We start from the raw sequence: 27,559 nt of genomic DNA on the forward strand, positions 1-27,559 counted from the left end.
TAGGTGATGTAGTGCAGTGTGCATTTATTTCGCTGAAAACTTAGTGACATGTACTTGTATTCTAAAATTCCATCATACTAACATTTGTAGTCACTACCTGCCTGTGAATAAATCTGAAACTAAAATGAAAAAAAGTACAAAACAACGTCCCTACACCTGTACAGGTATCCGTTTGTAAAACAATTTGTTGGCACGTACCGTCATAAAGCTGAATACAAACTCTTGATTAATTCTAAACCCGTTGCCACAAACAGGATAATATTTTTTTCAAAAGTAGACAGCGGCCCATTTATTTTGCACGATTTCAACATAACTGGAACAGAAAGATCTATGACTTTGACTTTACTTAGTACAGTATTATTGCATTCTCTTTAACCCTTACTCTGCTAAAGTTTTATAATAAACTTGTCCATCTTTCAATTTGGAAAGTACCATTATCTGTTAAAAGGGGTTTTTACCAAAATGATACTGGCTGAATAGCGAACAGTGCATACCATGATCAGACTGCACGGATGTGCAGGCTGATCTAGGTCTGCACTGGTCGCAAAGGCTGTATCACTTGCCGCCAGCAGGCTAAAGGTTAAAGACAAAACAATTGACAAATCATAAAATGAATTTAGTCTAGAGCCTAATTTTATAAGATCTATATCAATTATACATATTTGTGAAAGGAATTGTTTTTGATTAAAATATTTTTCTACAGCAAGTGTCTGTTCTATTTTGTTTGACAGATCTAGCCTGATTAACTATTATTCTCTTATTATAAAACTATTGCAAACATACATTTAAGAAGAGTTGCTATAGGTAAGCCAGTTCTCAGCTTGCTTTAATAATAATATTGCCTAGAAAACAAGTTATAAAAACACCATCGTCCTTAACAGTTTCGCACTTTTTTGTTGTTGTTGTTGTTCTTTTCAAATGAAAATCCTATCGTTATACTGACCAGTCTGTCCAGCTCGAGCCTGAAATAACGTCTTAAGGGTCGCCCGCGGTCTTCCACTACTATGAAATTCTTAAACGTTGCAATATCACTTTAATACAATTGTGTCGGCAATCAATGTCATTCATTTGATGCAGTGTCTTCTTAACGTTATTTTAAAAATGCTTCCGCTTGTTGGACTATCGCCACTGACACTAAAATCCAGGTTAGGACACAGATTCTAACAGGCAAATGTGAATGTTTGATTCCTGCAGTTGTTATTTAACTAACACTTACTGTTCTTGGGTAATAATTATTTGTATGCTGAACAAATTACCGACCTTTGGTGAACAAACGAATACGAATATTAGTGAGAGGACGAGAATGTCGAGCTTTCAATTTATTTTGATTTCTTTTGTATTTAATTTGTTCTAAGTGTCACAAACGCATTCAAAGATTACCTACCGATTCATGGCGGTGGCTCTTTTTTAATTTGGACTTTTTCATTTTTCTAATACTTGCTCGTGGTGTTACCCTTGCTTTACATCTATTTTATGTGAAAGAGGTCTTTTTGAAGATATTTTAATGAGTATATAATGTATTCCGATTAGCTTTCAAGTGGTTGTACCTTTATGAAATCAGTGAAGGTCTGCGCGGCCGGTAGATTAACGTAAATGAGTTAACGTAAATGACATTGAATCACGTGTCCCTCACCTATGTGCGTTCGAAACAAACCTTGCTTGAGTTGTGACGAAATTGTCTTACTGACAAACTGAATGTCAGTGGTTCTACTCAGGTGGCCGCCAATGCATTAAAATACCCGGAGGGGCACCTGGTGGTCTTCCTCCATCATCAAAATGTGGAAGGTCGTCATATGATCAAAACTGTGTCAGTCTGACATGATAAAACCTCTGATCTTTATTGCGCCAGCTGAATTTAGTCCGAGCTCATGTTGATTTAGCACATGTGATTTTACATCTGCAGCCAGTGATGTCTTATTTATGAAAGGAAGTTTAATCAGTGTTACTATTGTTTTCAGTTATTTAGGATCATCTTGTATATAAAAGAGTTAGAAGGGAGTGAGTGAGGGGTGTTGCAGATTTTGTTATCTCCCGTGGACAGTCTTTATCGGAGTGTGCTTTTGATTTGCGTGATGGCGTTAAATGCTTGCCAAATATCTTGAGGAAATAATTTATAAAAGTTACAAAGAAAACACAAATATCGTTTGCCAAAATGTCAGTTTTAAAAACCTAGTCCGTATCGTAAAAATCATACCCCAGTTTAAAACTGTCATAAAAATCATCTGCACTTATGTCGAAAATTTTCCATTCGTGAAGATTCCACTCCACTAAATTCTTACTATATAATCATTTTATATTTCTTAATCACGATTTTGCAATTTTAAGCACTTAATTTTGTTACATGAAACATGCTATTTTTGTGTTTATACGTATCATTTTATTGCTGCGTAATAAACAGATAAAAGGAGAAGAAATATTATACAGCGTACCATGATATCTAAAGAGAAACAGATATGTAAATACAGTTTAAACCAACAATTATCCCCTAATTTTCACATTTCAGTGTCTGTCCTATACCTCTCTTTTCAATCTGATAGCTTAACCTCTCAATCATTCACAATTAAATGTAACTTATTATGTTGAGAGATTTTTTTTTCATCCCGAAGTAAAATTCAAGGGTTATGTCAAACATGGTTGTATAGTCGTATAAATTCCGTTTAATTTTAAGGCGAGTGAGTGATATTGCACATTGAATTACCTCTTATGAACAGACTTACCAAACCAAAACTATAGTATTTTGCTCGGTTGCTTCCAAGATTTAATGAACAATCATAACTTCAGTCTTTAAGTGACAAGTCACGGCTGTAAAAGGTCTCCCTGTACGTACATTCGGTGTTGATGTATTTTCTGATGCTTTTGGATCATGGAGTACATTTAGTTTTACTTTTTACAAAATTCCGCTTTAGTCGTTGATATGGGGGCGTGATTGGTTTTGCGCATTTCATTACCGCTCACGAGCAGACTCAGTCATACCGAGTGTTTCCTTCCAAAGGATTTTCATACAGACGATTTTGATAATAAAACTCTAAAGAGTACGCCGACGTCTTTCACACTTAGTAACAATATAGACACATTCCTTATATCAGTAAATCCCGCACATTTTTCGGCGAGATTTATTAACATTTAACTGTTTTTCATTAATTCAATTTCAAATCAAGCAAATCGAACATTCAAAAGTAAAATCTCAAAAGTGAATTCTACCAACACCTAGAAACAATTTAAGCAATTTTAGCTATATCTAAGTTATTCATGTAAGTCTCTGATTTTAATTTGATAGATGTACCAGCCATCTTGATTGTGTATGCTATAATATCACAGTCCAACTTTACTAGTTCAGGAAATAGTACATGAACTAGACAAAATGTTCTTCCATGTGCAGTTTAATTTTAGCTTTTTGAATAGATTGGCATTTACTTTGAAGGCCGTTCGAATTAAATACAAAATGTACACCCTACTTCTATATCAGTGTTAAAATGTTGACACATATTCATATCGTAGGTCATTTGCTTTTTAGCATAGCACACGCACGAACGATTTTGTACAAAATTTACTGTTGCAGTTTCAGTCTATGGTATACCCCGTACTTGGTCGCAATTTGCTTTAAGCTGTGAAAAAAGTCATTGATATTTTCAAGTTTGGATATTTGTTATCAATAACATAGATAAAATGAAACTTACATAAAGAAGCCAGGTAAAGTGGAATTTTCTTTTTTGAAAAATTCTAAATAAGTTTAAATAAATCAATATCTAACATTTTTTCTCTAGACGGAAACTGTTGTACGTAGTGATTATCTAACATGATTATCTATATTATATATCGAGGGCTTGGCGCAAAACTATTGTATCTTGTTCTTTATTTATATACACTTACAATAGTTTTGCACCAAGCCCTCGATATAGATAGATAATCACTACGTACAACAGTTTCCGTCTGGAGAATAGATATATATCCAACTGATTGTTTTATTTGTCATTATATTCTTTATTTTAACTAAAGATCAATATCTACACGCAACTGAGCTTAAAGGGCGCGCTTCCGGACCTATATGGCTGTAAAAATGTATTAAGTACATTGTACTTTCAGTAGTTAGAAATTGTAAATGTTTTAACAAAGTAGGTTCAGTAGTTTTAGACAGTACCTAACATAGAGGTTCAGTGATATTATTACTAAAACCCATTTGTACAATACCTGGAAAAGCATTCCACTGCGTTGCTCCAGCTTTGTAACTGTGTCGGTGTATCGTTAAACCCAACAAAAAATAAATAGCATTACTGTTGCATATAATGCTATGTAACTATCTATTTCATAGAACGTTACAAAAACTAACAGATTCTAGTTTACACAACTCATGTTTCTAGTTCTAATATGTTTTCAATGGACTGCATATTCAGAAACCTTTTTAATAAGCCGAGTCCAGGGATGTGACCGTGTTTTGAAGAGTATTGTCCCTTGATTATTAAGCTAAATTGTTTACTTCAATAACTTAATAAATATTGTCAGATAATGCTTTTAATGTCATTTGATGCGTTAAAGATTTCCTCCTTCTATATTTCAATAGGCGTAAATTGACCGATAACGGCTAATCGATACAAACAATTAATTGTTTTCAAGGGAGACACTTTCGCCAATAAGCCAGCAAATTCGCTCAGATTTCTGGGTATGCTTAATGTATGCAAATGCAAAATATCATTTGTTGAAATAACACTGCGTAATATTAAATAACTATGTTTATATTTTGTATGAGTATCAAAGTCAACAATTCTTGAAACTTTCACTGCCTTTAGTAACTAGATATTATTGTTGATTTTCACACCTGACTTCGGAAATGCAATACAAGCTGGTTCCGTGAAATTCCTTTTGGATACCCTCTTCTCATGGCTTTTATCGTTTGCTTTAATAAGTCCAGTACTAAGATATAGACATGACAAAAGGAAACTGTAAGAGACAAAACTATTTATTTGAAAATTGTTTATGGGTTTGACCTATCCTCCTTGAAAACATTGTTCTTGCTGTTAGTTTCTTTTACAATGGCATCCCGTTATGCCCAACTGCTCAATAAATGACACATTTACACGCTTCATAACGTGTCACAAAATGAACACCTATTTTAACCTCAGATCTAATACGATTAACTAAGGCCAAACAGACCGCATTGAAAATGTTATATTCTGTATATCTGTAATTTTGATAGGATATTTTTCACATCTATACTCATATTATTGCCCTCATATGAGAGCATGATATGAATAATGTATAAGTTATTAAAGTAATTGTCTCATGTATTTGTAAATTACATGAAACAAACTTTGAAACCTTTTTGAATGTACAAAGCACGTGCTGTGGGCAATATTGTAAAACATAGCTATAATGCTTTTCTTTTAGAATTATAAAAACAAACTGCATGTATCTTATTTTATACTGTCATAAGCAGTGAAACGTATGAGCCGTTTGATGTCAGTAAATATATATTTTTTAAATACAATTTCACTTGCATGTTCTCACTTTCCTTTACATTTACATTTACCTTTACAGATATAATATATGCACATGTAGGCAATTATATAAGACTAAAAAACAAACTCGATCCATTTGTGACACTATTGACACAAAATTTGCATAATCCTGATTATTATATTTGGAAGTAAACTGTTTTCTTTTTTAATTATATCTGCTTTAAGAACAACTCTATACTCTAACTCCTCCCTTCCATGAACTATCCAGGAATGGAATTCACTGTCTAATGACGTCCGCACATGCGCGACAGTAAATGCATTCAAAGCCTCTCTCAACCGTACTTCACGGCGAACCCCCAAATACTACAGCTCTGGTACTCTTGGTCAAATCCTTCATGCTCGTCTGCGACTAGGATGCAGTTCTTTAAATCATGATTTGTATGGAAGGCCCGTTGTAGAGTCTCCATTGTGCTCCTGTGGATTATTTGAAACTGTTAGTCATTACTTACTAACTTGCAATAACTATCTACAATTATGCAAGCAGATCCCTTCACCGATTACATTTTAGACATATGATCGAAGGTAATCAAATGCTTTTTTTTAAATTTGCTAAAATGTAATTGTTATTGAAAAACATGTAGTGTAATTAAGAAATAATTTATAGCAAAAGAGTGCCTTAACACTATTTATGCACGATGGGCGGTTATACGTCGGGCGTAATAATTGCACGAGGGCGCAGCCCGAGTGAAATTATTTGTATGACGTATTACCGCCGCTCTTTTGCTATATATTATTTCGATTCTAATATGCCCTTTATCTTAAAGAGTAGATAAAATAAAGAAGCGCTCTTTCTTGGTCGCAACAAAACCTTGACGTCACCGCACGTTAACGTGACGTCATTCTAGCCTAAGAGTGTTTTAACAGAGACAAATATATTAGAATCGTAATTGGGCTTTTGCCTTTCGATTGCAGATGACCTTTTATTCATAATTATTCACACTTATTTTACAAATTTACCTTTGTCAAATATCTCTTAAAATTTTCTTGGTTTAAAGTTAGTCGAATACAATTTGAAACGTGTGTGTATGTAAATTGTTATCTAAGTCATCTAATACAAGTTGTTAAAATTGTCATAATTGCCTAAATAGAAATGTTAGCAGATTACAAACAGCAAGATATGTAATTGTTACATAATTTTAGTACCTGTAAAATGTTTTTAAATGTCACAAGGATATTACAATTGATTGATGGTATTATACTAAAGATCAAATAACCAAACCAATCAATATTATTCAGATAATGTCATTTGAGCCGCGCTCATTTGTAGTATATTGATATACTTTACAGGGATACTTTACATTAGCTATTGGAGTCCTTTGAACAGTTTATCAAACCTCCACCTAAGTGACATTGTTACACTCAGCGCTGCAACTGCTTTATCTCCAGTGTCTTTCAAGCATATCACATAATCTCAGTGTTGGGAATTGAAGTGACATTTATCTCACGTTGAGAACTGCTTTTGTTTATCTAATTATTTAAATGAAGTTCAAATGAAATGTATCAAATAACACTTTTATGACACTTCATATGTGATTATGGAAATGTACCATCGGAATAGTAAGGTATATGGCGAACGAATAAATTTTCAGGTGAAAATAACTTGGAAAATGTCAGTTAATAATTCAGTAGTATAGATCACTTTATGGTATAACGCCTCAATAAAATTAGTTAATTTAGATATGTCTCTTAAAGCTTTTTGAAATAGTAAGTTCATTGTTTATGTAACCGCGGCGATAAATATATTTTACCCGTGTGCTTGCAATTCCCAGTGCACTCATTACAATGTCACAAGGTTCATTTGGCTATGTTTGTTTAAACACAACATCGTCATATGAGATATGTCCATTTTACCGACTTTACTCATGAAGTGTGCGGAACGTAATTGTAACTTATTACTTCTAATAAATCTGATCATAGTTAAAGATAATCGTAATCGAAAAAAATCTTCTTTGATCTTGATTGATTTAAATTTGAAAGTAATAAACCTCTGTTGAATTCTATCTGTTTCAATGCCAGAAAATTCCTTGATTCGGAATTCGGATAAAATTCATGACAATTTTGGTGGTAAAATGAAAAGATAATAGGTAAGGGTAGATTTCTCGGAAGCACAGAGCACCAAAAACACAGTCCCAGAGCCACGCATTTGCACAGTAGGCCCACAACAAAAAGAAGCTGTAATGGAAAAATATTTCAGACGGGTTGCTTCAAACATCCAACAAGTACATATCAATTTATGCTAAATATAGGTGGAGGGGACGAAAATGGTAAGGGGCAAAAAATGGGGGGATGGGGGAGGAACCCGAAGGGGAAAGTTGAACAAGGACGAATATACAAGGGAATGCCATGTTCTTTAATAACAGTCACACTACAACGTAAACCACAATAGCGCAGACACTCATCAAAGATAAACATACAACTACGGTCAACGGAATAACAAAGAAAAACGACCAAGCAACACATAAGAAAACAGTAGGGCACCGTTATAGACTCACAAGCATAGAAACGCACCCACACAAGTAGGAAATAATAATCAAGTACCGTCTTAGGATTCCGGCTGCCAAAACAATGGGAGCCGCGAAAACTTACTGAAAGTAAAGGGGGAGGGGATGCAAAAAGTAGCGTAAACGCAAGGGAAAGGAGAGGGCAATAGGGGGAGTGAGGAGGAGGAAAAACTCTTACAACAAACAAGAAAACATACGCAACAGACAATACAAGACAGACAAAACAACCAGTTGAAAATACGGACACCGCCTTGGAACGGTCAGTAACCTATATAAAGGAAACTGGGGGTTTAAACGCGTTTAGGGCATGCCAACCTCGCACTTACCCTATTTTCAACAAGTTAAACAACACAATAAATCCCCGCTGTGAAAAGCTTTAGTGCAAAAATAACAGATAAATAAAGCAAAACATAAAATTAAGGTAAATCTAAGGTATAATTACACCAATGTACTCAACAACTTGTCTGAAGTCAGAGCAACAAGAGCCTAACTTTTAAGGGAACGACTAAGAAAACTGTAAGACAGAAATCAACTCGTTTGTAATCGTAGTTAGACAAAATCGATTGCAGATGATCTAGGCAATGGAACTATAATAAAATCTTTTACATGTATGTGTATTTTACTGCATCAAAGTACTCAGCCTGATAAAATAATGAAAGTATCATATTCCAAAAACGAGTTATTTCAGCTGAAAAAAAAAGTTACCTTTGGAAAACTATTTTTGAAAATTGGACACATTTCTGTCGAAACTTTATTGTAGGTTTAGATGACAAGTTATGTAATATCTCATGTGTACCATGCACTTTACATTTAGGCATGTAAAAGCATGCATAATTTCTACAATGGTCAGTAACTTAAAAGAAAATTACGTAAAGATCGAACCAAAAAATTCCCTTGGAAAAGAATTTGACACTTTAATACTGAAACAAACACACTGAAACAGATGATTTTTTTAAACAAAAGTTGAAACCAACTGAATTTCACAGAATGAAAAATGTTAAGAAAGCTACTGCTGGAAAGAGAACAATCTCTGCTACGTTTAAATATGCGTCAAAGTAAGGTAAAGCCCGCCCGCTTAGCTTAATAGTGAGAGCGCAGACCTTCGGGTCTCGGGGACGTGAGTTCGATCTAGGGTGGGGCGTATGTTTTGCGTGACAATTAGATAAACGCTGTGATGAACGAAACTGGTCTCACATTTGCTGAAAGGTATCAACGAAATGAGAATTGTTGAGGATACTCATTGCCTTGGTTTGGCATGGTGTGGTGACGAATAATCAAGTAAACATTTATGACAGAAAGTTGTCATAAAGGTCCAATACTAAGGAAAGTGAACATTTTAATTTCTTTTAAAAAGCACAGAAACTATTTCATTTTATTGGAAAATGAAAGTTGGTATGTAGAAATTCGAAATAAATCGCAGTATATGTACAATTATTTTTCTATGAAGTATGAAGAAAGTTAAAAAGACCTGGGGGGTCATTCTGTCGATTCATTGAAATTTCAACATAATACACATACATTTCTTTGAGTTCCAAAGATCTTCTGTAAATTTTGACCTGCCAATCTTCATTATTTAGTGTCTTGCAGAAGTCTATGCACTGGCTATGAAAAAAATTGCCAACTCACTTTCCCTTAGTAATGGACCTTTAAAGTTGTAGCAAACAGTTAACTTTTTTTTCAAAAGAATGAAGTCTAAAAATGTTTAAAATTTTGTTCTGTTATGTTGGCCTCTTGCTCGAACTTATTTATGAGTAAGATCTTACAAACTATACCTCTAAAATACCAGACATCTAATTTCTGCAAAGCTTTTAGATAAAGAGATATGTTTTCTATGTGTTTATACCCAATTCTTATCCGATAGGAGTCATTACTTTTATGGAAGTGGATGACATTATTCTTGGAGTCTAATAAAAAAATACAAATTTTAATTGCATTCTTTAATATTTTTTGCACATACATATATTATTATTTTTGCTTTTGCATGAATCCCGTTTTGAATAATCCATCATACACAAATTGAATTTGTACATTTCCTGTTTATAATTTATCTGCGAAGCTTAAAATGTAAATATATCAGTTGCAGCAAGTTTGTTAACTTGTAAGCTGGTGATAGTAATAACTGAAAGGTATAATTATACATACATATATATCCTTTTTTTTCAAAATGTTAAGCTTTTACCTTAAAATTGTGTACTTATTCTGAAAAAGGAATTGTATCGTCACATGAATAAATTTAGAAGACTTGCGCGATTTAGATACTGAAATTTGATATCAAATTGCGTAGCTGGGATTGTTAATATACGATTTGAGTTTACCGCGATGTCGGTGGATGGTAAGACAAGACGTGTTTGTCTGCAGTTGATTGAGGTTGACACTATAGGTGTTTGTATGTTCGTTTGAGTCGCAACATTAGCTTTGTAATGATACTCCCTGTGCTTCCAGCGATACCAAATGTCATTTGTCGGTACATCCTCTTTTTTATGCAGTGATATTAGGCAGTGTAATGTTAAGCATTTTCCTAATATTGTTAAAGCACTAAGACTGTGTGTAAATGAAGGTATTCAAACTTTTCACCCGAATAGTAAACAAGTGTGAGTCTGATTGTTATATCACTGCAAGTTTTACTTTTAGTGTGATAAACAATACAAAATGCTATTATTGTTTGCCATAATTATAGTTACGGTAAAGTAGTCTGCAGTATGAGACGTTCTTTTTATGTCAGTTGGTAGAAATAACGTCTGATAACATATGAGCCGCGCCATAAGAAAACCAACACAGTGGCTTTGCGACCAGCATGGATCCAGACCAGCCTGCGCATCCTCGCAGTCTGGTCAGGCTCCATGCTGTTCGCTGACGGTTTCTCTAATTCCAGTAGGCTTTAAAAGCGAACAGCATGGATCCTGACCAGACTGCGCGGATGCGCAGGCTGGTCTGGATCCATGCTGGTCGCATACCCACTATGTTGGTTTTCTCATGGCACGGCTCATATATTTCTTTCGAAGATATACAACAACTAAATACAGCACCACAGGTATACAGCGCTGGGTATAATGTGTAATCAATAAACAAATCTATAATAGAATGCATCAAGTACAATAAAGCAGACTCGGTCTAAATGAATCTATTTACGAGAGAGGTAACGAAAACACGCTGCCTCTGCTCACATGTACCAGTTAGATATTATGTAAAGTAAACTCCATAATTCCAAACAGAAATAATAATAAAAATGATTCAAAAGCAATATGAATCATTTATGAGTTTACGTAAGTATGACAGGACTTTTATAAATGTCAGTCGGTAGGAATATGTTTTGTATATACGTATATATGTAAATTACATAACATGTACTAACATAAAGATAAACATTACATAAACATTTACTTACATAAACTTTATAAAATAATGTACGTAAATAAACATTACATTAATACATGTATGTAGCTACATAAATATACATGAGTTTTTGTAATGTTACAAAATTGAAGCTATCAAATATATATCTCAAAATCAGTCATATATAAACTTGATAAGATTGCCTCAAGCTCATGTCGTTTCAGTCAATTTAATAGTTTAAAATCTACACTCTTCATCATAAACATAAGGAAAATATAAGGCCCATAATTGTGTTATTATGTAAGCTTGAATAAATAAAGCACATTTGTGATAACCACAATTAATGAACGTTTAAGACAAATATTGCAACATATAATTACAAGAAGGATAATTGCATCTACGTCAGTATACTCAACAACAAATCTAGACAATATTGACCTGCACAAATAAAATTATTGATACTGCAAATAGATACAACAAAATGTATCTTTAAAAAAGATACACGGCCGCATTAGTCAATGCACACTTTAAGCTACGAAACGTGCACGCACTCTGCACTTTTACATACGATCGGGAATTTATAAAGCAAAAAAAAAAAATGAAGTTTTTTTAAAGTAAAATTTTCATGATTTTTATGTAGAACATATTTTACAGAACACATCTTTTACATCATAGTTATATGAATCATAATCTAGGAAACTTTGACAAAAAAAATAAGACTGAAATGGAGGGGCCGAAAACTGGGGGACGAAATGACCATTTTTGAAATCGTCAAGCCTTGAAAGGATACGAAATGACCAAAACGGGGCATGGGGTGGGGGTTGACTGGGGGACGAGTTGACTAGGGTTGAGTTGACTGTAAATCGTTTATGGGAGATCACTCCGTATCAGAGTGCCAGAGTTGGCAGGTTTGTAGTCGAACTCTGCCGCAGTTTCACTACCGAGGGATTCAGGTTTATGACTTAAGCTATTTCCACAGGAGTCTTGCAACGGATTATACTGTCAAACAGTACAGCTCAGAGTACCTGCACACCCCTTAAAATATTATCTATTCCATTCGAAAACCTGTGGAATTTTTCATCCACCAATCAAAATGTACAGTCTTAATCAGCTGTTAAAATACCGTCTCCCCAGATATTTACAGGAAGTAAAGGTGAAATCATTACCGGCCTGCGGCCGGAATAATATGCGCAAAATACATGTATTTCCAAAATGCTATCTTAGCTACTGAGCTGTATCAATCCGCAGCACTGTTTGCATAATAATATTTATAGGTGTAATAAATTGATACCTCATACAGGACTGGAGTTTCCGGTGATTTTACCGGGTCTTACATCTCGGTGTGTAAAATGATTCTCGTGCTGTATAAAGAACTACATTTATGTAGATGTATGCAGTAATTTATATTTTATTTCATAAAGCATAATAACAACAATGGGACTAAATATTATTGTTTGTCTTTGAAACGTCATGATGTCTTTCCTGTTTACGGATGTTGGTTTCCCTCGCTTTGTTTAAATACGCTGCTATAAGAAAATAGTTCTAAGAAAAAGATTATTCGTTTAATTTTATATATTGCCATTATTTCTTGAATATGGTTTGCAAGTCTTAGAAAAGATTCTATTACTAGCTGTAGATGCAGATGGGAATATCCGGCTCTAGGGTAATAGTTGACGCGGTAACGCGGCAGAGCCTCGTTACCGCCTCTCGTTACCGCCTAAACAGTTGCAATAAAGCCGGATAGTTCCATCTGCATCTACAACTAGTGAAAGAATTTTATAGCATGAAACGATCCGAATATATTAAGATAAAAAGCAACAAAACAGTACGGCAACGATATATATTTTGCAAGACCAAGAGGAAGAAACATGCTCGTGAATGTATATCATATCAATCTGAAAGGGGAACCTCGGGCAGATGTTCTGAACCTTCCTATATTACTGATGTGATGTTTAGATAGACCTCATCATTCTGAAAAAAAAATCAAAATCATTGTCCAAAGTTTTGATTTCTTAGTGAGAGTGTATTGCATTGCATTTTTCCTTAATAAAAATATGGGTTACCGTTAGATTCATGGTCTGAAAAGATGTAGAACTTTTCATTTTATTAGAGCAAGCCATGAATAATATTCCGTAATTAATTCCATTCAATGACAAAATCTTATTATTATGATACCTGACAACGGAAAAAATATTGTCCCCCTTTTTCAACCTGTTATAGGTTCACATGTGTCATTGTCCGTTGACCTTTTTAATCATTAAACCATTAAACATCAGTACTTAGGTATACAAAACATGTATACATTTCATGTATCATGTCATTCTATTGTACCATTTATAGGGAATCAAAAATCGGGATCGATCTCTCTACGGTAACATGCGATATATACCGAATGAGATATACTATTGAATTAAAAAATGTGGTCTTCCGGCACGTGTATAGACTGGCATCAGTCGTTAGAGTCATAAAATGTAAAGCACTGGCCATAAAATCCATCCTCTCTGATACCACTTTCTGAAAAAAATTACAATATCTCTTGCCTCTGTCTCTGTTGAGATGAGCCTAGAGAGAAAATGTTTTTCTGAGAAAATATCAGTGTCAGTATGAAGAAATTAATATTATTACAGATTATTTGATCTCAACAGACTTTGTAAGTCTAGTAGGCATAGGAAATAGAGATCAATATAATTGCACCTTTACTAATCCTACCAGGTGTTCTGTATTACAAAAGTGCTTCTATTGTGACACTTTGATACAAGCAAAACTGTATTATCTGCACTATTATTTACTTACTGGTACTTCATTTTATTATTGGCTTGTTAAAAGTTAATTAGACAGACAGACAGACAGACAAATTCTTTATTTCATCTCAGGTACATATGTACAACATGAGGAAATACAAATATTCTGCAAAGAACAGTTATGCTTCCAATAGTGAAAATATTATAGCCAACAATGTACATTAAAGGTTGAAGCAAGATAACAGTATTTTCTTTTGTCATCTATGGGGGAACTCAAGTATGTTCAAACGATTTGCAATTGATGTCAAGATAATTTAGATATGTGCATTTCAACTTATGGTATAATTTATATAAATAACGGGAATTCGGCAATGAGACATGCAGAGAAAAGATCACGTCTCCCTCGATCAAACATGGTTCTAGATCCAATGAGCTGTGACCCACTTTACACATAACATTGCCTCACACACGTGATTTAGTGATGACTAAGCGCTAGTAGGTTATTCCAAAAACCGGTTACTATTATTAGTGCATATATTTATAGGACACTATTTTTGGCTATTCGACACGCGCATATAATTATAAGATAGGATTTTGTAAATTTGATATGTCTTTTGCATTTTAATCACATTTATGAAACAAATCTATTTTAACTAATTAAAAGAGTAGAATTTTGTACCATATATAAGTTGACAAAATCATAGGAACCATGTTTTGAGGTGTGAATCAAACACAAATGAATAAATCTTAAATGTTTTTGTTGTGCAAAAAAGTATGATATTGTGTCTAAAACAGTTTTCTTTTTCCACTCAATTGTATAATTGAAAGGGAAGTAAACTAATAGATATCTCTGCTTATAAGTACTAGCCCAAGGCAAGAGTTGTCATTCTTTGTGGATCACAACTTTAAATTAAGAATTAAAACTTCTGTTATTGATATTAACAAAACTATCATTAACTTCACATTTGTGAAATCATTTTTGGTTATTTCAAGGACTTGGAGATCAATTTCTAGACTTTATTTAATGTATTACTATCATTGAAAATTTTAGAGTCTATCCCTAAGTCTAGCACGTGTACAGAGCGTCTGACTTCGGATTTTTTTTGGAAGAATACGCTTTTTCCTTATGCGTTATAAGCGTTATAAGCGTCCACATAACTTGTCGGAACCGCAACATCTTGCACATCAGTACAAATATGTGCAGTATTGTTTCTTTATTCCAAAATCTTCCTTTAAATTGATACAAACGCATATTTCTGGGCAAGCTGATGGACTGTAACGATTCCCGACTGAGGCATTGCCTTATTTCATATTACACTATTAAACACAATATATTTCATATTTGGCTAAATTAATAAAAAAAATACGCTGTAATAACACGCAGTTTATATAAGGAAATATAGTAGCATAATTTAGTACACCATGTTACATAAACAAGTCACAACGAAAAAGTCACGTTTACTTCTGTGTGTTTTGCTAAGTAATTGTTTTAAGAAATGTATTTTATCGAAAGAAACAGAAGGAATTTTGTGCATAAAACATTTCAAATATTTCACCGGCTAACGGTTTATGTGATGCTTATGTAGTCTACTTTTCTTTTCTTTTCTTTATCTTTGGCATACTATACCTAAGTGCATCACTTAATTAAATATGCATGTCAGTTTCCTTTGTATTACGATTAAACAAAACTATTTAATATAAAAACAAAATATCTTCAAACTCTGATGCAGTATGGACAACTCTTGTATTGCCATTTCAGCCTGAATCAAGACTCCCATAGGTAAATTAATGTAACAGTAGCAAAAGTGATTTAGCCTGCTTTTGATAATTTGAAATAGCATATATTAATTTTCATAATTCAAAATCCAACACTAACCAATAATTTCATGACATTCATAACTTGCAAAAAATGATATAACCTTAACAAACCCATACAGAAAGTTAACCTGGGATTGCTGAATATTTCTGTAATGTATCAAAACAGCTACAGCATTTATATCAACATTGTACAACAATTCATTATGAAATGAGTTTTTTGTGAAAATGCTGCGCTTAAATCTAATTCAAACTTAATTGTCCTCTTTTTTCCACATTTAAGTGGTTTTTTTAAAGCATCATGTACATGGATGGCGAATCATATGGATCCAGAAAAAATATCTGCCGTTTATTAAATTAAGGTAAACTTGCTCAAGGCAAAACGATCTGAAAATATTGAAATGGATCATCGGTAGTCATGACCAGGTTATTACCCTGGGCTTCAATGTTTGCAGAACCCTTAAATTGGTATCAAAATCGGTTTCAAAAGAAATGAACGAATATCAAATTAATGCCCAGGTCAATGACAGTATATTCATTGGCTCTTCTAAACATGATTTACAAACAATATATTGTCCCCATTTTCAATTTGTATTTGATCAAGTGTTTTGTTTATTTTTTACTTCTACATTCATATAACAGAGATACATTGACAATTTCCTATACTAAATATTTGAAATGGTCTAAACAGTTCATGACTGATATATTTTAGCTATTTACACGCTGACCGTTCTAACGCATTGCCCAACAATGTTTCTATAGTATTTCACCTACGTTTTACTTATCTTTAGTATCTATATGTTTGCGAATGTTTTCAATGCATACGCCTTAATTACAAACCCTGTTGCTTTGTTTCTTTGAACATGGAGTTTTCTATGGAATCCTTGTCCTTGGTTTTAAGATATGTGTCTGAAGGCAATGTGATATTCGTATTTTATACTGATAAACTATCAGGAAATCCTAGTAAGCCTTAAAACAACATCTACCAGTAGAATAATTGTAATGTTTCGAATTAAACTTTGGGCAATCTGTACAGGGTAAAAAGAGATGCTGTTATAAAATTGCCATGATCGCATATATTTCTTAAATTTAAAATGTATCTGCTGCCACATATAAAGACCTAGGAATATAAGAATCTTTTACTGGTTGAAGGGGCGGATGGAAATATCTGGCTCGAGGGTAACTGTTTAGGCGGTAATGAGGCTCTGTCGAATTACCTCGAAACAGTTACCCGAGAGCCAGATGTTTCCATCCACACATTCAAAAAGTAATAGATTCTTTTTCTTGCATACTGTATTCTTTAATTAATATAATCAATAGAAGAAATATGATAAAACAAATGTTTTTCTTTTAAGGACTATTTTGTTATAGTAGCTTATGTATTTACGCGTTCATCCATAAATTTCAGCACGTGATGTAAGATGCGTTTTTTTTTCGAGCACCGCCAAAACACGGGAAATTCCTGTCTGACATGCAAGAATGGTGTATAACTGCCCTGTTTGAAGTTCAGTCTTATTTTGTGTCGTAATCTTGCACAACAAAAGTAAGATTCAGCAAAATCTTGTAACGTACCTGGGGGTTCAAAATGTAGCTTTATAAATACTTTTACATTTAATACAAAGTAAATTCTCAGTTAATTCATATCCTAATTTTACACGTAAATGGAATAATACATGAACCAGACACTGTGATTGAGTTTCAAGATCTGCCGAGTTCATACAATGAAGACAATGACATTATAATTGTGCTTACATGAAAGAACTTCATGAGATGTTAGTCAATGACCGTCGAACATTTTATTCATATTATACCTGTACCATATCGAAACCTGTTTTAAAATGTGTGTATGATAGTCATTAATGTGCGCAATGTTTTGAAATGAAAATCAGAATAATGGGGTTGGTAAAGTAGATATTCTACATAGGAGTTATTCAATGTGATTTCAATTCATAATACTACTGAATTTTATCTTTATTTGGAAATTAGGCGTATATCACTGTTATATTCGATTGATAAGCTACCTGAATGGGGATAAAAGGCATTCTTTTAGATGATTGCAATGCCTTAGTAAAAACGTTTAAACAAATCTGTGTTCACAAATATAAAAAAGGAAGCGATTCAGTGACTTATAGTCAATTTCAATAGCAAAATGACCTATGCAGCATGTACAATATACAGACGAAGTTTCTACTGCGTTAGTCTCGGGTTTTGTTAGATAAAAGAAATTTCGTTGTATGTAATTTTGTACTATAAGTGTCAACATAAATGACAATACATGTAAAAAAACGTAACTAGCTGTTATACAATTCTAAAATTGCCATAAAATGCTCATTACGCACTGGAATTACTGAACTTTTAGCTGATCATATTCACGTTTTTCATTCCTGTAAACAATTTGTTTTTTTTTTTTTTTTGTTTTTTGCTAAGAATTACAATTTCAAAAATGTATGGAATTGGGTATTATGCTAATTAACTTACTGAAATGACATAATGGCACATGAAATATTCAAATAAGTGTAATTTTGCGATGCTTTAGTGTGAGTAAGAAGTAAAGACTTTAATACGCACATTATTTTATACATAAATTTAGCTTTTCAAGATGAGATACGCATTTGAACATCTCACATAATTTACGACTCATAAGACACATACAATTATCGAAATATAAACCCTTTACAAAGTGGATACTGATACACCTTTGCCATAAATTACATAGATACGTTGCAAATAACATAAGCAAATGACTGTTATGTATTACAAGGATTAAAGAATTTTGAATAATCTGTAACTGTTATAATTCACACGTTTTAACACGCAATATTTTTATTTTGTTATGTCTAAGAAAGCGGGGATTTTTAGAACCAGATGGTTTTACAAACTAAAAAAACGTACACGTAAGTTAATTTATCTGAAAAAAAAGTATCCAATAGAAACGGTTTTACGGTGCCCCTAAAGTGACATGTTACACACATTTTTTCCAATTAGGTAATGTGAGACTTTTTTTTTTATTTCGTTTAAACGAAATTATTTCGTTTAAACGAAATAAAAAAAGTCTCACATTACCTAATTGGAAAAAAAGTGTGTAACATGTCACTTTAGGGGCACCGTAGAATGGTGATGTTAAAAAAATATTTTCTGTAAATATTTACATTTTAGTTCAACCTCCTTTTTCATCAGCGACAACGATGGTCATTTAGTATTTTAAATGCGAAATTAATACTTTTGAAGTAGTTTTGATTTGTCAGTTGGATATATTTGATGATACAAGAAACTAACAATGAGCTTTCATGCCGAGTGTAATGGTAACTTTTTAAACTGTATGACATTTAATGTTATCATCATCTTATGATGATCAAGAAGCTTTAATGCCTTTTGAATTCAATATTATATATGCCATTGTTAAATGATGACATTTTCACAGGGAAGATTTTAATTTGTACTATTGTTCTGAAGGGGAACTTTGCACACGCACGTGTAGGTCATATCAAAATTACGAGCGGGTCACCGAAGTCGCCAAAAAGTTGGTAACTGGGTTTCTAATGTTTATTAAATCGCGTTTAGAGTGTAAATGGTAATATTTAAGTTCTTTAACGATTGATTGTTGCCGATGTCCAGTGAGATATTCAGTGTTGCTAGATGTAGCATCTATTATTAAATATACGCGAAAGAGTGATTAAACCGATAATATTTAATATTTCAACTCAAATGGGATTTTCATGTTACACAGTAATATAATCGATGTATCATAATCGATTTATCATCATATTATAAAATAAAATAGGTCTTAAATACAGAAATTGATATCACAATTTTCTTGTACAATTTGTAAATATGTATTTTGTTTTTGAGTTGGTGTTCACGTGCTCCTTATAGATAGGTTAAAAGTAGTTATAAAACATATCATCATTTTGTACATGTAAATTGAAAGTATATTTAAAAGTCACTTAAATCTGCCATTTTGTACCTCGTTGGAACTGAAACATCATAGCTACAATTTTGGTAAAGTGTTAAGACGTATATATAAATTTGTTACTTTTAGCCAGTTTTGAAACATTTACCAAATATACAATCATCGAAGAATGTCCCTTAAAGAGAAAACGTTTTAACAATATATACTTTTCACATCAATGATTAAATATAGCCTTGTCTATGGAGATATCGATCTTATTACATACGTTTCTTTCCCGTTAAGTTTCATGTACGGAACCATATTTTTCCTCCTGACGCCTGAATTTCATATGGTGGTGACTATTCAGGTGGTTTTTGCATATTTTATTCATTCATTATAAAACTCACACACCACAATTGCTTTAGAACAAGTTCCTATTATGTTTCCATCGGAGAGGGAACTGTCCTCACATACAGAAACTACAAAATATATCACCATAGAAACGTTTGTTATACCATTATACTAAACAAACAGTAACCTTTTTCACAGGAGGAGCGCAAAATACAAAACAGCTTGTGGAAATAGCTCATATACTGAATAAAAGTGCTATGTACCCCGATTTCAACGACTATTGAATGCATTTCTAATTTGGAAAATAAATAAAACTGCCAGGGGATACATCGAAACCGACGAAATTATTCAGGAAAAAGGTATGTAAAGAGTTGTACTAAAATTAGCTATCCAAACTGTCAAAATATCCTACGCGTATGCGCATCTATATTTTCGACTGAAAATATAAAAAAAACAACTCATTTTGTTTCTGGTTCACTGTAATTTGTGCAACAAGAAAACATGTGTTTATAAGATACATTTCCTTAACTAAAAGACACATCTTACCTTGATTCTTAATCTGCATTTAAAAAGAGACAATAAATCAGTAGATGGGTGGTAAGTTTAAAAAAGGACTTGAGTTCCTAAAAGTAATATAAGCTATGTCTAGTCAATAAGTGTAAGTAAAATAAGTGTAAAATCAATTGCGAAAGAAGATGAATGGCGTTGCATTGTCTGAAATTAAAATGATCGAACAAATGCTATTGGCTTAAAAGCACGTAACTCCGAGACAATAGTTGACAGTATGAACGTTTGGATGGATGATAAATGTTCCTTCTCAGCAAAAATAATGAATGAAATAACTTTAACGGGTGTGAAACTGTATTTAGACTCTTGTCATCACTTATAATAAGAGATGATAGTTTTACGTTTTATCTGATAACAAATACAGTTTACATTTATATATCCTATTCAGGCTATTGAACATATGTATGATATTTACATAATATTTATACGTGTAGATGCGTATGTAATAAAAAGGTTATTATCTTTGCATCGGGAAATATGCACGAGTTCTTTAGCGGAAGAATATTGCGCTCCTAAAGTCGCGCAATATTTCCGCTAAAGAACTCGTGCATATTTCCCGATACAAAGTTAATAACCTATAAATATCAAAGATGCAGTTCCTTGTATTCGTGTGGGCGTGAATACAAAATAAACTTTTCCAAGAAAAAACAAGTATATAAAGTAACATAACTCATATATGCAGTTTATTTAGAAAGCTTCTAATTTTAAAATGTTTACGATCGAAATTATGTATATTTCCATACACTAGCATAGCCGACAAGAAACAGAAATCTGTCATATTGCAGGGATAACATTGCCAGTGCTCAAATGGAGCGCTCTTTTTCTCATGTATAACGCTCACTGGAGAATCCCTTACATTGCTCAAATTTATAACTGAGACACGTTAATCTTAACCAAAGTGTCTTTACCAGTGCCCTTCACTCTCGATGAAAGGTTCTGACTCATGCGCATGAACTAAATTCTCTCCATGCTTTGGCATGATCTGACAAACAAACCAACTAACCAACGATTGTGAAATGTTGATGAATTCTAAATTTAAGGGTTTTGTTGCACCAAAAAGGTAAAAGCATGGTCTGAACGGAACTTTTATTGGCTATCAGAATACTTGCAAATTGCTGAATCCTGTCAATATTTTTTACTCTGTCAAATGCATTGACGTAAAATTGTGGTGTTTTTCTTTCGCGTAGTTATATTTTCCTATTTGTCAAGGATGCTTTCGGTTAAAATGGTTTCATTTGCGGATGTCTCTTAACTATTTGATTGAACTTGTAACATATATAAATACTGAGCTCTGCTCAACCCGGGTCTACGGAATTTGCAATTCTACAGAACTTGCAATTCCATTCCCGACCATGGACAGGCTCAATCAAACCGAGATTTCCGTCGTGTCCGCTTTTTCTACTTTCAGGAACATGATTTACCTATACGATTATTTTGTCATTTTAAAGAAGTAAAAGCAAACCAGTTACTGTACGAGGGGCGTTCAATAAATGATGATACTCCGTGTATAGTTCATTTATTGAACGCCCCACGTAAATATACTTTACGATGCATAACAAAGAAATGATAGAAACTGATACAGTTTTCCGTGAATATTAAAATGTACCTGTAAGTTTATAAATTTCGTTCAAAATGTTTTGGGCAACTTAAGCCTTACATTGTCATTACTATTTCATCTACATTGTGTTGTTTGAAACAAACCCATTTTTACTGCAACGGATATGTTAAATGTATTCTATGAATATACGTAACGTTAAAGAATAGAAGTAAGGGATACATTCAATTTTAGAATCAGTGATTACTGTACAGACATTCTTCTTATCTTTCTTTTTGTTTAACTAACTTACAAAAAGTAAAAACTTTTTCCGATTACAAAACCATGCAAAATCAGTATATTCTGTATATATTCCTTAGTTTGCGCCAAATCAACTATTACAAGATATGGTTTACTTATACTGACAACATTTTAGCTATTTTCATCAGAATCCATACCACCCATACGTAAATTACATATACGAAACCTTTGTAAGGAAATATATGTAAGCCTTTAAGACAAACATTTTTTTTTTTCGAAAGAGAAAGAAACTAACATTTTACCATGGTGCGTTCAACTAAGTGAAAAGAATCTCCACAAGAGACCGTATTTTCATGTACATATTCGCTTTGGTGGTAAAATGTCTTTGCCAATCATAACCATATGTACCTTTTATTGTGCAACCAGCTCCCTAACTATGCGACTGAAGATGTAATATAAAACCCTGTCTAAGAATAGAGTGAAATCTGATGCAAACTAATCTTACTACTAACAACATTTTAAATATGTGCTTCACAGAGACGTATGTAATGTTTATTTTGCATATTCTACAGGTGTATGAACACAACGAGATTTCGCATGTAGTTATTTCGACTAGATTAAGTGAGAGCATCAAATATAATTACGTTCAAGTAAACCGAGACGAAGAAGAATTTTGAAAATCCATGAACTTTTTACAACTTTTATTTACAACAATGGAAGCAAGTGTTTGCATTCTTTTTGTTTTCGGCTTGTTTTCTAGCGGATTCGGACAAGATGTCACAGAAAGTCCGACGTCATCGCCGTGGCCAAAAGGTAAGAATGCTTTTTGCTCAGTTTGTTGTACGAAACAAGCGTCTTATTTGTTTTGTGTAAAATTGATAGAATAATCCATAACTTAACACTGTCTAGGCTATCAGAGTTATCGAACATGAACATTTTGAAAAAATCCGTAACTGTGGTCAGTCACGCGTATTTGAAGGGGTGTTAATTTCACATACGCAGCGGCCATTCACTTGAGATAAGATATCAATTGAAGACGATTGTCCGGGTTAAATCAACATATTAACCTTTAGCATGCTAGATAAATTGTCGTCTGCTGGAAATGTCGTCTGCTAAAATTGTAAAGTTCATTCAATTTGCTCCAAAATTGGAGGAAATATTGTCAGAGTAGCAAACAGCTTGGAACCTGATCAGACGCCGATTTAATCGGCGTCTGATCTGGTTCCAAGCTGTTTGCAAAGGCTGTTAAATTCGCCTACAGCAGGCTAAGGGTTAAATTGAAACAGTTCAACACAATATATCTCGGCAATGCACCCGAGTTTCGCTGTAAAACAGTTCAAAGTTACGTAAATAGAAAAGATCATGTTATCTGATTTGATTCAATAGTTGTCTTTCTTTATTTGATAGGTAAAACACTCTTTAACGCAGTTTTAACACTATATAAGATATCCAGTCGATTTTACTAAATTCAATCAGTTAATCTAGTCGGTTTGCCATAATAGAGTCATTTAAGCAAGTCACTTTTCTTAAATTCGGTTGTTTACATAAATTTCTACAAGTACACAAAAATGTAAAGTAGGAAGTGCATGACTTCCTAAAACTATCACGGCCTGTCAGTTATAAGTTTCTCCCGATGTGTTCGAGCTCGGGGGACGAGGGAATAAAATCATTTGTAAAGATTCTTTGGAAACATAAAACCAAACCAGGGGCGTAGGGACGATTTGAGCATTGGGGCGGCGGATGGGGTATTGGGAAGGGGTATTCAGGCCCGGATCCAGAAATATTTAACTGGATGGCCGAGGCGCGTAGCTCCGATAGCGGGTAGGTACTTGAGGGGGAGCCTCTGCTCATGTTAATACACTGGAAATTTTTGAAATACAGGTATGAAATGGTGGCCTCAGGTGCATATACTGGTGGGGATACTACCCTCAATTTATGGGTGGGGTCAGGGGGTTCTCCCCCTGGAAATTTTTGAAATACAGGCATGAAGTGGCGGCCTCTGATACATTTTAGGTCTAAATTTAGTTACTCCCCTCTTGATGGTTGGGGAGGGGGCCAGGGGCTCTTTCCCTTGAAATTTTTGAAATATTTGTGAAATGGTGACCTCTGGTGCGTTTCTGAGTGTAAATTTTGAGAATATATTATTCCTTTTCCAAAACAGTAGGGTACATCTTTGATGATTTTAGGTAACTTCTCATCCGACTGGGCGGGGAGGGGGGGGGGGGGGAGAGGAACACGTCCCCACCCCTTGGTATGGCCCTAGATCCGGGCCTGATATTATCCCCAGCATCAACGGGATCCGTGGTGGCACCGGGAAAAATTATATAAAGCTAGAGTAGGATGGTGCAATCTGGCGACTTCTTGGGCTAAACTTACTCGTTTTTTTTCAAGTTTTCACACTTATTTATGTGTTTAAACACTGTAATGGTGGTACGATGTTAGATACGGACAACGTCTTGCCAGGGTAGAACCATTAATATATAAGTAGGGGACAAGACCCTGATTAAAGGCGTAATCCAATCCATATGACATTTTAGTCATTAAATGGCATTATAAAGGTAATTTCCATGTTTATGTAGAAACTACCTTTTTTCCGGCAGAATTTGAGACACAACATTAATATTGCAAGTGTCTATAATCTGTTCGGCAGTAAGCAATTAAATACGAATTAAGTTTCATTTATTAATGTTTCGCCTATATTCCGAGTCTGCGGGGCGTGAAAGTATAGCTACCTTGGTCCACGTTGCGGTTTATCAATTTTGTACAATACCCTGTCATCAAGGTGATCCAGCAAGGTGTCAGCGATATGACAGGATTCTGTGTAAATATCAGTCGCCGATGCACTTCATGATAAATTGACAATTGGCAAGAGAAGACCGCCGTTTTTATTCTCAATTATATTTCCTAGCCTTTTCAAAAATTTACGAGTTCGGCATTTCGCTGTTCCTCGAAATATTGGGGCGGCGGGTGCCGCCCCTGCCGCCCCAGCTCCTACGCCCTTGCAAACAAACAGCATACTCGGTTTATGAGAAGTGCAACACCACTCACACCCTCTTGAACCTGTTTAAGCACAATTTTACCATACATGTACATTGAATGGACTCCATGATCCCGAATGGTCAGAAAATATAACAGCACACTGATTCCTAGTACGGGGAAAGATGTAACGGCCGCCGCATGACATTTAAAAACTGTACTAAAATCTTGACCCTTATAATGCTGGACACGATTGATTCTGCGTTAGCGGTCAATGCAGATCATGATCAGCCCGCACATCTGTGCAGTCTGATCATAATCTGCACTGTTCGCCATTCAGTCAGTATCTTTTTGGCAAGCACCCCTTTTTAACAGTTAATGGTATTGTCCAAATTGAAAGATGGACGAGTTCATTCTAGAAATTTAGCAGGATAAAGTATAAAGAAGATCCCGTGGAGGCATAAACGCAATCAAGCAAAATAAAAGCAGACTTGGATTGATTGACTGGTTCTGTTCATTAAATGAATTTTGCAACATCCTTGCCCCTGCATCGACATCCAACACCGTTATACATTGAATGGGCGTTTTATGTTATTTAACAAATACGAAGCGCTGTATTTAGAGGAAAACATATATTTACGAATTTTCAAATATATTATAAGACATTACAAAATTTATTACAGTTTTTCGTTTCCAGACTTAAACAAAGATAAAAAAGGAAGTTTCAGATACTTTTTAGTGTTTTAGTGTTTCAGTAAAAAAAAATTGAATTTGAATAATCTATTCAGATAGCACATCTTTACATGCAATTTGACGAATTCATATAAATTTGAGAAAATTGAAAGCTCTCACCGAAACATATACAATTTATTACCATAATAGCTTATATGAATTGTAATTCATATCACATATATATACTCAGTTTCAAAAGAAAGTGTGCACTTTTTTAAGTTTAAATATTTCAAAAAATTCTCCGACGTTTTTGTTTCATTTTTTCATACACTAACTCTCAGGTATAACTCAAAATCTAAAATGCACACCAATTTGTTTACGAACTGATTTAAATTTTGGTACCAAACATTATAAGTTTTCATGAAAATAATCGAGAAAAAATAACAGAAAACTAAGTGCACACTTTCTTTTGGAACTGAGTGTATATCTAGATTTGAAGTTTGGATAGTTTTCATATCGTTGCAAATAATAAATTGCAGCTCATAAATCAAAACTCTCAACCAAATTTACCTTATTTGTACCGGTGCTGCGAAACAAAATGCAATATTGGGTGCACTGGTTATGATTTCTATTTAAAGCTTGTCTTTTTGCGTTTTTTGACAACTAATGTGCAAATTTAATACTTACTGTCCCTCCTTAAATTACATTTTAATGCAGCGTTGCTTGTGTCGCAAACATCATTTTTTCAAGGATGTTCGCTATTGCTACAATATATGAGCCGCGCCACGGGAAAACCAACATAGTGACTTTTCGACCAGCATGGATCCAGACCAGCCTGCGCATCCGCGCAGTCTGGTCAGGATCCATGCTGTTCGGTTAACAGTTTCTCTAATTGCAATAGGCTTTGAAAGCGAACAGGATACGCAGGCTGGTCTGAATCCATGCTGGTCGCAAACGCACTATGTTGGTTTTCTCGTGGCGCGGCTCATATGGTGTGCTTAATCATAAAGGGTTGTGGAACAGCTGATAACTATACGGGTGGTTACATTATACAGTTACACTCGAGTATCCTTCAGACTCTAAACTAAATGAAATACAGACTAAAGGGATACGTGTCTTTAATGCCGCCCATGATGAAATAATGGACCTGGCTTCTCCTTCTACCATCAATAGCTTGACTAACAATATGACAAATACTTGGTTCGGTATGACTTTAACCCTAATAAAACATGTATTTGGAAAAACCTAGAATCACAAATTTTGATCGCTCAAAGTTTTTACACGATTTATTATGATAAATTGAAAAGTAAAAACATCTTTTCACGCTTATATCCTTAGCCAGAGATTAACCTTTTCATCATTTCATAATCTGATAATCTAATGTTTTAAAATAAAATAAAGCACTT

General features: G+C 33.9%; 1 protein-coding gene across 4 annotated transcripts in view; it reads left to right on the top strand.

Annotated features, from left to right (window-relative positions):
* LOC123548445 (prolow-density lipoprotein receptor-related protein 1-like) overlaps positions 1-27,559 on the top strand; it is a 70,608-nt gene that overhangs the window by 1,649 nt on the left and 41,400 nt on the right. Inside the window, exons 1-2 of one of the 4 annotated variants that reach the window (XM_053546404.1) lie at positions 3,540-3,690; positions 23,078-23,318. In XM_053546404.1, the coding sequence (XP_053402379.1) occupies positions 23,189-23,318 (130 nt within the window). In that variant the 5' untranslated portion in view covers positions 3,540-3,690; positions 23,078-23,188. Of the gene's footprint in view, positions 1-3,539; positions 3,691-18,780; positions 18,798-20,361; positions 20,503-23,077; positions 23,319-27,559 lie in introns of those variants that run through there. The other 3 variants (XM_053546406.1, XM_053546405.1, XM_053546407.1) reach the window with 3 other exon arrangements.

The sequence above is a fragment of the Mercenaria mercenaria genome, chromosome 6 (genome assembly GCF_021730395.1).
Source record: "Mercenaria mercenaria strain notata chromosome 6, MADL_Memer_1, whole genome shotgun sequence".
Lineage (NCBI taxonomy): Eukaryota > Metazoa > Mollusca > Bivalvia > Venerida > Veneridae > Mercenaria > Mercenaria mercenaria.